General features: G+C 33.2%; 2 protein-coding genes across 2 annotated transcripts in view; one reads left to right on the forward strand and one right to left on the reverse strand.

Moving 5' to 3' along the window:
* Nucleotides 1-1,204: 1,204 nt before the first annotated feature.
* LOC149253138 (uncharacterized) overlaps nt 1,205-13,840 on the forward strand; it is a 34,156-nt gene continuing 21,520 nt past the window's right edge. The window contains exon 1 of the mRNA XM_089454388.1: nt 1,205-1,600. The gene's annotated coding sequence lies outside the window, so the exon portion shown is untranslated. The remainder of the gene's footprint in view (nt 1,601-13,840) is intronic.
* LOC149253139 (O-fucosyltransferase 28-like) lies at nt 11,059-13,469 on the reverse strand. The gene is made up of 8 exons (XM_089456758.1): nt 13,336-13,469; nt 13,136-13,208; nt 12,947-13,017; nt 12,676-12,764; nt 12,440-12,572; nt 12,090-12,322; nt 11,398-11,874; nt 11,059-11,244 (listed from the first exon to the last, which is right to left on the reverse strand). Exons 1-8 carry the CDS (start codon nt 13,450-13,452, stop codon nt 11,178-11,180), a joined length of 1,260 nt encoding a protein of 419 aa, XP_089312884.1. The 5' UTR covers nt 13,453-13,469; the 3' UTR covers nt 11,059-11,177.

The following is a 13,840-nucleotide window of genomic DNA, read 5'->3' on the forward strand; positions in this document are numbered from 1 at the left end:
CCTTCAACTTAACATTCTCCACCTACCACTTCATCCAACTCCCAAAAATGTTCTAATTGTCTAACACAATATCAACAGCTCACCAAGCAACTACTCACCAAGGTACACAGTGTCATGGGAGGGGATTTCTTCCCGGATTTAGGACCTGTTTAGGGTTAATAGAAACATATAATCGTGTTATGGCAGAGAGAAATAAATTAATATATGGAGTGGAGAAATTAATAATTTATTAGTCACACATGTAAAGAATTGCATAAATTTAGGTGGATAGTTATCACTAGTAACTATGAATTTTTTACATTTTACTATTCCTTATTAAAAGGTTAGGGAATACATATCTAATAGCTAACAATTCCCACTAAGTATATTATTTACATTTTATTATTATCTATTTGTTGTGTAAAAGCTTGTGTAAAAGCTTATGATAAGTAAAAATTGATGATAAATATGTTATTTATCTAAATATAAAATACTTTCAAGAATCTTAGTATATCTTAAAATCATGACAAGAATATTTCAAGATTTTTAAGTTATCGTCAAATTAATATTTGAAAATATTTTTTTTAGTAAAATAAATATTATTTATTTTTTAAATTAAAAAATATTAATTATAAGGTTAAACTAATAATGATCAATTAGCAAATGGAGCAATTGTATAGTCATATCTAGATAAAGATTATAATCTATAATAAAATATCTCCCTATTTAAGAAAAACAAAAATTAAAATAAATAAATCTTATAAAAGTAGAAATAACATCCAAAAATTAATTAGATACAAAAGTTTATATCACATATTTAAAAGAACAAAAATTAAAATAAATAAATTGCACTTATAAGTTTATAAACATAGAAATAAAACCCAAAAAAAAATTATATACAAACTTTTATATATCATGGTTCCACCAACTCACAACTCAGCTGCTCCATGCAATTCGTATAGTCCAATCTGAATTTTGCAAGTTCCTAGCAGTGAGTACACTATCATTATGAAGTTTATGACGAACTTATTCAGCCCAAATCCTTTTGTAAAGGGTTCGCTTGTACCCAAATATTGTAACAGAGGATCTTCTTGTTATCCATGTTAATAGACGTGTCGAATCATGCGACACGTATATATGCTTTCATCCCAAAAAAAAAACATACGTGTCATTACTGTAGAGATGTAAACTCGCATGCAAGCAATGTGTCAAAACTGTTCAGCGTGCTAGCTGCGAAAACATGCAGAGGGGCTCCTGGGGTTTCAATTTAACCCTCCATTCAAACCCCGCCCAAAAATCCCAGTACTCCACACCTCATTATCTGGTGCGTTTTGGAATTTGAATTTGTGGGGCGTTTTGGAATTTGAATTTGTGAATGCTACGACTGTTTGCATTCCTTTTTCTGAACTCCATGGCGGTTTGAACCAGGGAATTGGATTTCTCCATGCTCAGAATCATTCTGGTTTCTTTGTACAGAGGGTAAAGGGAAAGGCCTTGGATAATGGATTTTTTCACAAAATTATTTCAGTTTTTCTATATAGATGGTGGAGGCAAAGCTGTGGATATTGATGCAGGTCAACGTCTTCTGTATGGAATGGATAGAACTGGAAAGAAAGATATGGTACGTGTACATGTATTTTTATATGAAATGTTTTTTATATAAAAAAGTAAAATTGGAAAAAATACATGAAATGGGTAAAATAGGAAAGAAATTGGAAAAAGATAGGAAAGAAATTGGAAAAAGAGATATGGTATGTGTTAAATAATGTTTAATTGTTTTTACATTTGTGTTAAATATTTAATGTTCAGTACAAGTAGTTAAAGAAATGAAGCCAATGAACTATCGTCATAATTTGTTCATATTTTTTTTACATTTATATGTTAAATAATGTTTAATTCTTTTTTACATTTACATGTTAAATATTCAAGGTTAATTTGTTCATAATTTGTTCATAATTTTAAAGTTTGCACAGTCAAGCTATGCCAACCCGTTTTTCAAAATAACACGTTCTTAGATTAGGATTAGGATTAGATTAGGATTAGGATTAATTTTGCAAGCCATGTAATAGTAATATAAATCAACCATTCTGTGAATAGCTATGCTGTGTTATGATCTTCAGACAAAAAAGTCGTACATCAACATCTTCACACTTCTGAAATTGTATTATCGAAAAGAAAAAAGTAATGTAAATGTCATTTCAAAACATGAGTGTCATATACCAGGCATGTGGTCATATACTCCCATTGCATGTATTGGATTAATGATTTCATTAAAGTGCCGCACGGCTTTGTAAGTTCGCCATGTCTAGAAACCCTTGTCCTGTCTGTTGACATAATTGGGGGTTTAAAGCATTTTGTTGATCTTGGTTGCTTCTTTGAGTAATTTGTAATTTGTCTAAGAGTGGGTTATCCAAATGTTCAACCCCAAAGTTGCCGTCATTTACTCGGCATACATATATGTGAAATGCGCAGAAAGCCTAGCCAAGCCAGAAAAGCTGAAAAGTTCACAGCAGGAATTGACCATAAAATCATCACATAATATTCAGTCCATTTGATCCATAAAATCATCACATAATACTCTTCGTAGACTGACCCAAATCCATTCAATCGCTCCGCAAGCCTTTTAACGGTTATGAATTTCTATTTCTATGGCCTTTTCCCTAGAAGCTTAACCACGACTTAAGACGGACAATTATAATTCAAATCAAGTTTGCCCACAACCCTCAAATCAGACTACCAGAATTTTAACCGGCTCATGCTAGGTTTTTTTTGTTTTTTAATTTAATTTTTTCTATTTGTGGCTATGCTAGTCAAGATTGCCCACAACCCTGAAATCAGACTACCAGAATTTTAACCGGCTCATGCTAGGTTTTTTTTTGTTTTTTTATTTATTTTTTTCTATTCTTGGCTATGCTAGTCAAGATTGCCCACAACCCTGAAATCAGACTACCAGAATTTTAACCGGCTAATGCTAGGTTTTTTTTGTTTTTTTATTTATTTTTTTCTATTCTTGGCTATGCTAGTCAAGATTGCCCACAACCCTGAAATCAGACTACCAGAATTTTAACCGGCTCATGCTAGGTTTTTTTTGTTTTTTTATTTATTTTTTTCTATTTGTGGCTATGCTAGTTTTTTTTTCGGTCAACAGGGAAAAAATATATATATATAGCTTCTTCATATTGAAAAGAAAGAAAATACTAAGAGAAAAGAAAGAAAATACTGAATACACTGCATACAACGTTAGAAAATTCAGCCTACTGAAAACCAAAACCATGAGGAAAAAAAAGTGCCGTTATGCTAGTTACCTGATATGTCATTATAGGTGTGATAATGAGGCTTTTAGAATTTTTATAAAATTATATGTATAATAATTAATTAAAATTACGAAATGATTATATGGAAGTTCAATATTTATTTCATTTACTTAAGTCTTAGTTATGTCATTTGATTTATATATCATTTAGGTAAAACTAATTTTCACCTCAATAATGGTTACATAATAGTTATTATTTTAAAATATCGGCATTTTTTTTAAAATGTGGATTTTAATTATATATATATATATATATATATATATATATATATATATATATATATAATTTAATCTAATAAAATGTGGTATCTCTAAATTAAATAAATTTTTGTGGTATCCCTAAATTAAATAAATTTTTGGGTATTTAATCAAGAAAGATCAAGAAGATAGGGATAAACATATCAAAAAGAAGAAAAGTAAGATAAAGAGATCAAGTAAAAGAAAAGAAAGATAAAGAGGATTATTGGAAACCTAAAGAGGATTATTGGAAACCAAAGAATTTGTTATTTCTTTAATTATGAAACATTTTGGATTTGTTTTTTTTTTTACATATAAGTAGTTAGGGAGACATTTATGTACCCTAGCTAATTCTTGGGTATTTATTCAGGAATACCCAAAAAAGATCATGAGGATAGGAATATCTGAGATCAAGGAGAACAAAAGAAAGATAAAGAGGATAGGGTATCTCGTGAAGAAAAAATAGAAAAGAGGATAGGGGTATTTGAGAACAAGGAGAATAAGAAAGAGAAAAGAGGATAGGGTATATGAGAATAAGGAGAATAAGAAAGAGAAGAGGAGAAAAAGTATAATCTATGGTGAGATGTTATGCAGAGTTCTATAGCTACATTTGGTCTGGACCACATAGCTACATCTCATATTACGTCTAAAAATAAGAAAGAGAAAAGAGGATAGGGTATATGAGAATAAGGAGAATAATAAAGAGAAGTGGAGAAAAAGGATAATCTATGGTGAGATGTTAGGCAGAGTTCTATAGCTACATTTGGTGTGGACCACATAGCTACATCTCATATTAGAAAAATAAGGCAGAGTTCTATAGCTACGTCTGGTGTTAGGCAGAGTTTAGTGTCGACGTTACTTCTCCTGTGGACCACATAGCTACGTCTCATATTAGAAAAAGAAGGAAGAGTTCTATAGGTACGCTTGGTGTTAGGTAGAGTTTTATAGCTGCGTGTTAGGCAGAGTTCTATATCTACATTTGTGTGGACACTAGGTTTGGTATGGACCACATAGCTACTTTTCATATTAGAAAAAGAAGGAAGAGTTCTATATCTACACTTGGTTTGTGTGGACACTAGGTTTGGTATGGACCACATAGCTACTTTTCATATTAGAAAAAGAAGCAAGAGTTCTATATCTACACTTGGTTTGTGTGGACACTAGGTTTGGTATGGACCAAATAGCTACTTTTCATATTAGAAAAAGAAGGAAGAGTTCTATATCTACACTTGGTGTTAGGCAGAGAGCTACATCTGAGGTGGAATTTTATATTGGAAAAAGAAGGAAGATATATATAGCTACTATCATGTGTGGAGGAGATAGCTGTGAGACAATTAAGATCTCATATTAGAAAAAGAAGAAAGGGTTCGTGTAGAACCAGAGAGTTGTGAGACAATTAAGATCTCATTTTAAAAAAGGAAGAAAGGGAAGATCAAGAAGAAAGGGTTCATCTTAAGATCTCATTTTAAAAAAGGAAGAAAGGGAAGATCTTATATAGAGAAGAAAGGGTTCATGTGTATAGTAATAGTTCGGGAGAAGACTATAGGAAGTAGTAATCTTAAGGTTGGGAGGTAAAATATCAGGGTAAGAAGAGTTTTATATATAGCTACCTCTCGTGTAGAATCTCATATTAGAAAAAGAAGGAAGATTTATATAACTATGTCTGGTGTGGACTAGATAGTTGTGAGACAATTAAGATCACATATTAGAAAAAGAAGAAAGGGTTTGTGTACAACGAGATAGCTGTGAGAAAATTAAGAACTTATTTTAAAAAAATAAGAAAGGGAAGATCTCGTATAAAAAAATAAGAAAGGGAAGACTATAAGAAGTAGTAGTCTTCAGGTTGGGAGGTAAAATATGAGAGGTAAAATATTGAGGAGCAAGGTTTATTTGCAGGCTATGTTTATTTGCAGGCTATGTTTGGAAAGTTTGGACCAAATTTGGAAAAGTAATTAGAATTCTGCTATGCTTTGTTACATAAATATATGTTTAGGTCATTTTATTAGCCTGTGGAAATTAAAGGATTAATCGGCATAGTAGAAATAACTTCCTTGCTTACTTGGTATTGACTGAAGAAAATTTAGGGAAAATTTACGGATAAGTGAAATTCCTTGTGTCCTTGGTATTGATTGAAGAAAATTTAGGGAAGGGATAAGTGAAATTTCCTTAAACTAATTAGAATTCTGCTATGTTTTGTTACATAAATATATGTGTAGGTCATTGTATTAGACTGCGGAAATTAATGGATTAATGGGCATAGTAGAAATAAATTCCTTGCTTCCTTGGTATTGACTGAAGAAAATTTAGGGAAAATTTAGGGATAAGTGAAATTTCTGCTATGTTTTGTTACATAAATATATGTGTAGGTCATTGTATTAGACTGTGGAAATTAATGGATTAATGGAAATAGTAGCGGTAGATAGTAAATAATTTCCTGCAATTGACTAAAGAAAATTTAGGCAAGGAAAAACTACTTATTAACTGGTAAAAGAATTTACCATCAAAATTTAGTAGTTCTTATTAAAAATATAAAAACTACTTATGAACTTGTAAAAGAATTTACCATCAAAATTGAGTAGTTCTTATTAAAAAAATATATTGTAGAACTAAACAAGCATTGGAAATAATTTTAAAATGTTCTTATTAAAGAACATGATGGATTAATGGAAATAGTAGCGGTCCTTCCTATTGATGGAAGGAAAAGACAGTAAATAACTTCCTTGCTATTGATGGAAGTGAAATATATTAGTTAACTTCTTTCCTATTGATGGAAGGAAAAAACAGTAAATAACTTCCTTGTTATTGAGTGATGGAATTTGCTTCCTTGCTATTGATTGAAGGAATTGATTGAAGGAAAAGAGAGTAAACAATTTCCTTATTATTGATGGAAGAAAAAGAATTGATTGAAGGAAAAGAGAGTAAATAACTTCCTTATTATTGATGGAAGAAAAAGATAGTGAATAACTTCCTGTAAAAAAAATTGAAATTTACCATAGGAAATAACTTTAAATAAAAAATTTATATAGTACAAGAAGTATATTATTTCGGTACTTGAAATAACTTTAAAAACTTACTTGCAGCACACTTACCCATTGGAAGAAGAAGACATAAATGTGGACCCTACAAATGTGGACCTTACAGAGAACCAGACACAACCGCAAATGAGACAAGAATCAAAATCAGGAAATAAATGCCCCAACTACTCATTTGGGGCCACACATTTCAGATCTGCAACCAGAGTTACAAATGGAAGTAAGTGGCATCAAATGAACCCATGGATCAGAGGGCTCAGAATCTGAAAAATAAATTCAATTGATCCCAATGGAAAATCAGATAGCTATTATTACATCCACACCTGACTCCGGAGGGTGGCCACTGGTGGAGAAGAAGAAGGGTAGGAAAGTTTAAGCATGCTGGAACTTATCTTTTTTCTGTCATTCTATTTCTGTTACTTTCTGTCATTACAGGAATAGTCATCTGCTATTTTGTGTTATTTCTCTGTTTGCTGCCTTACGGGAACAACCATTTGCATATGCCTCTAGCATCTACAAAATGTAATTTTATCAATATGAATAAAACTAGCAATTGTCCCAAAAGGTACAAAGAGAGGCCGATAGGATTATTAATTTGGAATTGTAAAATTTAGTAGAAAATATTGCAGAGGGAAATTCCATGATATTACAGAATGAAATCCCATCCTATTACAAGTAAAACTGAGAAATTTCATATACCACAATACAAGTAAAACTGAAACCAATCTTGTAGAGTGAAATCCCATCATATTACAAAATGAAATCTCATTATATAGGATTTATTAGGGTCATTACAGTGAAAATTAACATAAGTGGAGAGCTGATTCAGAAGGTATGACATGGACTCTATAGAGTGAATCCCCTAATCTTGTAGAGTGAATCCCATCATATTACAGAATGAAATAGAAGTCTAAAGGATTTATCAGAGAATTACAAAGAACGCTATCACAGTGGAGCGCTGCTTCACAAGGCAGGACATGGATTCTGCTTATTCACCACAAAAACTCTTGTTGTTGAAGATGAGAAGTAGCACAAAAGTAAGTCATTCCACAACTACTACAAACTTACAACAATATTAACATCCTACAAATATTCTCATCTATGAGGAGCTTTGGGGGCCTATAGATTACAAGAGAATAGCAGAAATTCTTCACTAAACATGTTAGTAGCGTACTGATCATCTTGGCGGTTGGAGACAGAACTGGTGTTGAAGCTCTCTTTCCTCACAAACCCAGCAGGGGCTTTCTTGTCATAATTCTGAGTACAAAATTTGACTGTCATTTTCTGCATCTTTCTATTTATATACATTGTTTGAACTCCTGTACAAAATTTCCCACAGAAGAGAAACAAAAGATATTACAATCATATTGTAAGAGAAACAAAAGATATTACAATCATATTGTAAGAGAAATGATCTGGCTACTAACAAATGAAAACCAACATGAAATGATGATTCAAGCACTACAAAGCTAAATCCTAGTTTTCAAAATACATTCTGTATTAACTACATGTGGGCATCAGACTGTCCTTGTATAGTGACTTAAGCTATTTGGCTAGCAAGAAATGAAAAGAATTCAAAACAAAGATGTTATTCCTAATCAAGTTTGACACAAGAATAGATATGCATATTAAGGGACACAGCCACCTTTAAAGGAAAAGAAACAAATAATACTAAGATCCCCAGATATATATATAACAATAGTGTGGATTTTATTGTCAAGGTAATCCCAGCTATTGTGGATCATGAGGCATTACTTTAAGAGACAATTACGAGATCAGTTTCAAAGCAGAGCTGCAGGAGATGTGGATCAAACAACAGAGCAGAACTTTATGCTTTTTGGTAGATTCTGAAAATAGCAATAGAGAAAGGTTTAAATTGTCTACAGGTGATAAGAGATTCCAAACACATTGCAGAGAGGTCAAATGGAAATTTCAATCAGGAAAATTTGCAGCTGGCCCATCATTGGACGGAATCAGAGAAGCAAGGAAAAATTCCATGTCATTATCTTTTCAGCATGTCTGCAAGGGATAAATATGAAGGCTGATATATTGTTCAAGTAAGCACTGAGGATGTAGAATAACTCTAATTAGATATGATAAGCATAGATTGCTCCCGTCATGGTACGGACAAAAAAAAACAACTAGGAAATATGACCACATAGTATTATCTACAATTATGGTTTGAATAAGCTGTTACAACTATGTTATGAAGTCTTACCCCATTCAAATGCATCTCTACAAGGCCTGGAAAATCAGTACGAGGCTTATAATTTCCAAAGAAGGTTCCTTTCAACGTTTTCTCGCTCAGAAAGTTTACAGGATTCGTTTTAAAGACCGCGTCTGAACGAGGGACCCCTGTTAAAACGGCTACACTCCAACCCTGCAAAAACATAACTCTGATATCAAACATATGCATTGCCTGCATTTTCTTAATTAAATCGAAGCAATCAGTTTAAACTTTAAAGCTACAACTTAGAATTGAAATGATTGATGTATCTTAAACCAAAGGAAACCAAGAGCTAGTACATCATGGCAGCATTCCAAAGCTTGAACCATGGCCTCAATACTCCCTGTGCATTCGACGCTGCAGTCCACCCCTCCATCAGTTTTTTCTGCAATTACCTGTAAACATTTTTTATAAGTGTTTGGAAATTAAGAGTCTACACTGCTTTAAATGGATGGTGAATGAGTGCACTCCATGTGAAAACTTAAAATCTCCCCCACCTAAGTACTAAAGTACCACACTAGTCAAAAGCAACCAATACTCTGATCTGGGAGAGAGTTTGATGATCATTTTGGGCAGCTCAACGTACCTGCTGAATAGGTTTTCCGTACTCTTTAGGGTTTATAAATTCCGTTACTCCAAATTGTTTTGCTGAGAAAGGAAAGATTACAAGAAAGGGTTAAAAAGGCAATTCTACAAGTCAACGTATCAACATATGTACACAGATTTTCCAATAATGGAAGTGGGAAATATACAATTACCTCATTCATATCTCTCATTATTGAAATCGATTCCAATTATTCGAGCAGCTCCTGCAATTCTTGCACCTTCACAAGCATGCGTAGTTAAACTCGGGTCAGAAGGCTAACATATAATTAAACTCTACCCTCATCATATTGGTCCCAATGAAAATGCAGATAGGGGAAGTGAACAGAATAGTCCCTAGAAAAAGGTTTGAGGACTTTAAAACTGCAACATATACTAATATGCATACAGTGGAACATAAAGAGGGCACTTGTTATTAGTACTTACAGCAAGCCTAACAGCCCCCAGGCCAAATACTGCTACTATCGAACCCTTCTTGGGTTTGCCTGCGTTCAAAGTAGCACCTATCCCTGATTCCACAACAGAGAAGAATTTTACACAACAATTCTAGTCAAACAAACCATTATGAATGATTTCATAATTATTAACAGTACAGCGAGAAAAATTCCTCACAATTGACATGCCCACTATGTAAAACACTATAGATTTTATAATTATTAACAGTACAGCGAGCAAAAATCCTCGCAATTGACATGCCCACTTTGTAAAACACTATACATTGTCAACGAGGTAAAATCTTCTACAATTCAGGAAAGTAGTTTTTGCATAAATGGCAGGCTGCATCCAGACTTGGAGTCGCTCTGCATTGAGTAAATTATGTTTTGATAGGAGATCCAAGGGCAGTATAGGCCTTGCGGGGCAGGGGGTGTTTAGAGATGAGCATGGTAACATTCCAGGGAGGTTAGACAAGTTTAAAATAATCAAAATTTAATTTAGAAAACACTTGAAAGTAAGTTGAAACCTTTAAAACTTAATGCATTTAACTCACAGTTTAGTTAGTGTATCTGATGCAACAATAACCCTTTACTAACCCTCCAGTTCAATTGATTTACAATTAATTTTGCAGAACCACAGTGTTAAGCTTACTAATCTCTTTCGCTAACAATTAAACATTAGATTACAGAAGTGCACTTTAGCATAGCAGATCCAGTTTAGTGAGAAAAAGAAAAAGGAAATGAAATAACCGCCACATTTAGCGGATTAGTAAAATCACCCAATCATATTAAACAAGAATGGAGCAAAAGCATTCCATATTTTAGTGTAATAAAAGAAATTACAATACATTCCATATTTTAGTGTAATAAAAGAAATTACAATACTTGAGACATTGCACACAAGCAGCTGGTAACTTGAAACTCCAAGATAATGTAAAATTTATCCATCTATGGGCCGGTTCATCATCATGGATAACATGAGAATGAGGAACTTGTCCATTTATGGCACCTCAGTCTAACACAAGTTGGGTTTTTCATCTAATACTGTAGGATGAAGAATAATAGAAATTTTTTTTTAGTATTAATGCCCATTGTGTTTAACAAATTCTTCTTAGTCAAAGCTTTGAACGCCTAAATTACAATTATATTCACGCTGATACAATTGTTATCGATGTCTGAAAATGATGTCCATTCGATATATAATACTGTGATTTACGAAAGCCTACACGGTGAATACCATCAATTGTTCAAACAGTAAACCTCGAGAAGGAAATTCCTCTGAAATACATTTGAACACTGTAAAATAAAATATATGAATATGTATCTTCCATTATTATATGTTTAATCAATGGTTACTGAAGTGAGTATCTTTCAGCGGCTCCTTGATCCATTTCGTCTATCAATTTGATCAGATTTTCCCTAATGACAGAAGAAATCACAATCATTACAGGTTCCCTTCATTTTTATATTGTTGTATAGCATGCAAAATTCCTTCTACCAATGATTTTTTAATCAAAGAAAAATACCAATCATTTCCTTTAGGCTGGTAAGTAAAAAGGGTAAAACTCTTACCTGTCAGGATTTATAGTTTTCCTGAAACCTTCAAACCGTCTATGCCCTTGAACAGCCTTTGCCATGTTTCCATCGTAAGTATACAAAAACACATCACTCTGTAGAGCTAAAATATAGTCCAATGCAGCAAGTCTATTCTGATAGTTTTTAAAAGGCTCAAGCTCCTCTGCTGTAGCAAGAGTTGAATGTGAAAATACATTTGGGAATTCATTTTGCAGAGCTCTCATGCTGCCATTCCCATAAATTTCCCCTGCTGCAATGTAAATGTTTGTTGTTGGTGAATAGCCCAAGCCTTTCAAGAAAAGAGCAGTTTCACGTGGAGTTAAAGGACAGCCTCCCTGCTTCCGCTTGTCTTCAGCATCAATGTCCTTCTCCTTCCAGTGCTTTACATTGTATCGCATTTCACTCAGCTCCTCTGCTTCATCCAATGTAAGGTTGTGTGCACAGCTAGTGAATGCTAACATGTCCTTCTCATATCTACATCGTTACAGATAGCAAACGATTAATTGCTACGAATTAGTTCATCTTGTTCTAACTTGATAAAATATTTAAATGTGTATTGTTGATAACACACATGATTATTAGTTCATTTTACATACATCAATATTATGACTTCCCAAACTTTAAGAACTTAACATGTATAGGTTCAATTTTAAGAACTTAACATGATGGTTTATTGTTTTGCTTCTTACCTTAGATGAAGGGCAATATAAGGCTTCCCATTATTTCTCATTCTAGCCACCAATTTCTTCCCAAGCTCCTCTATAGACTTTGTGTACCTCAGGGCTTGATAGTTTGTACGGCATCTCAGCTTTTGAATGGAATTAGGAAGTCCGTTATTTCCAAGTCGAGAATCTGTAAGAGTAAAGTGTATAATCTTATTCTTCTTCAACAAGGGGAGCATTTCTTCCTTGTAGTATGTATGCTGCATCCAAATAATACATAGTATAATAAGAAACTTGGAGCATTCTTTGGGATATTGACCAACTTTACAAGATCAAACTCTAAACACTAGAAGAATTTGAAAAGTTAGTGATCCAACCTTTGACCATGATATCGGGGCTTTTTGTAAAGGCTCAATTTTCGCATAAGATGCCGGTAGGGATTTCACAATTCTGACATCTTCTTTCAATGTTTTAGTAAAATGATTCCAATCAAATATATCTTCAAAGTCACTGCACAAAACATGAGATTAAGATCGTCAAGATGGTTTGAATTATTTGAGTCAGTGTTAAATGCTGATTGACATCCAAAGAAAAGGTATTCGAGTAAGAAAACCTTGGATCAGTCCAAAAGGAGGTGTGATCCAAAGAAGGAAGAACAAGAGTTGCATTCATTATTCTTGCAACAACAACCATGTCACAGATCTGCATACAGAAAAAAAAAGATATTAACTACCTCTAGCTGTCCATAGAGGTTAACATGTGAAATGGAGCACCAAACACACTAAAAACCACTTTAAGAATACTTTGAAAAATATTTTTTTAAAGTTAGAAAGATCAGGTATCATTGGAAAATTGCATTTCAATGATATTGACTGTGAACATACCCCAGTTCGCATTTGGTTCAGACCACCATTTGCATGGACCAGTAAGAACCCATTTGTGCCTCCCTCAAGCTCTGGAAAGAATAAATCAGTCAGTGGATCAAAACGAGTTACCAATAAAATCTGATGTTACGGGTTTCTTTTGACCTTGTATGGCTATAAAAAATGAGGGTAATGATGATTGTAACTCACTTTTGTAACTTTTTGATCGTCCAATACACTGCTCTAGGTCATCACCTTTTGGCTTCAACCAGATTTCAGGAGACTGCAAGATGAAAGAAAGTTGTTTATCCCAAGACACGTGATCCAGATGTTAGGTTTTACTACCATTGGCAAATAATTTCAACTCAATTTGTTTACTACAGTCAATAAAAGATTCTTAGTTTAGATACCTCATGTTCTGTTTCTGATGCCATTGTAAAAGTTGATTGCCTGAGGCCATTTTCCTGAGTGAGATGTTGGGGACTTTCCTCGAAATTTTTGAATGGTTGTAAAAACATATTGCTCATAGATGGATCCTAAGAATCCCAAGAGAAAATGATTAGTAAGGCAACAATATTTGATTGTCTGAAAGAAACATTTTCCAATCTTATCACACTGGCAGAAAAGACATTGAATTATAGATTAACAATGACAAATAGCTGTGGCATTTATTAATTTTGAGACTGATCAGAAATTTGACTAATGTCAGTTATATATATTTTTTGTAAGCTATTCATTCTAAGAATAATTTAAGGCAGTAAGTTAACAAAACAATAAGAACTGTCATGACATGATTTACAGCAAACAAATATCGTATGAATAGATCAAGGATGAATCGTTAACTGAAGTGCCTTTCAAAGGGCCTAACTTGGACTAACCTCTCAATACTTGGCCTTTCAAATGAAAATCTGCATT

The sequence above is a fragment of the Pinus tabuliformis genome, chromosome 7 (genome assembly GCF_031772625.1).
Source record: "Pinus tabuliformis cultivar Carrire ecotype Pingquan chromosome 7, CPIR1, whole genome shotgun sequence".
NCBI classification, from domain to species: domain Eukaryota; kingdom Viridiplantae; phylum Streptophyta; class Pinopsida; order Pinales; family Pinaceae; genus Pinus; species Pinus tabuliformis.

Excerpts from the sequence above, each read along its gene's own strand:
- LOC149253139 (XM_089456758.1), bottom strand. The coding sequence starts at position 13,452 with ATGAGCAATATGTTTTTACAACCATTCAAAAATTTCGAGGAAAGTCCC. Across the intron at positions 12,573-12,675 it reads TCCTTTTGGACTGATCCAAG|TGACTTTGAAGATATATTTG; the intron begins GTTTTCTTACTC and ends TGTTTTGTGCAG. Across the intron at positions 11,875-12,089 it reads TATATTGCCCTTCATCTAAG|ATATGAGAAGGACATGTTAG; the intron begins GTAAGAAGCAAA and ends GTAACGATGTAG.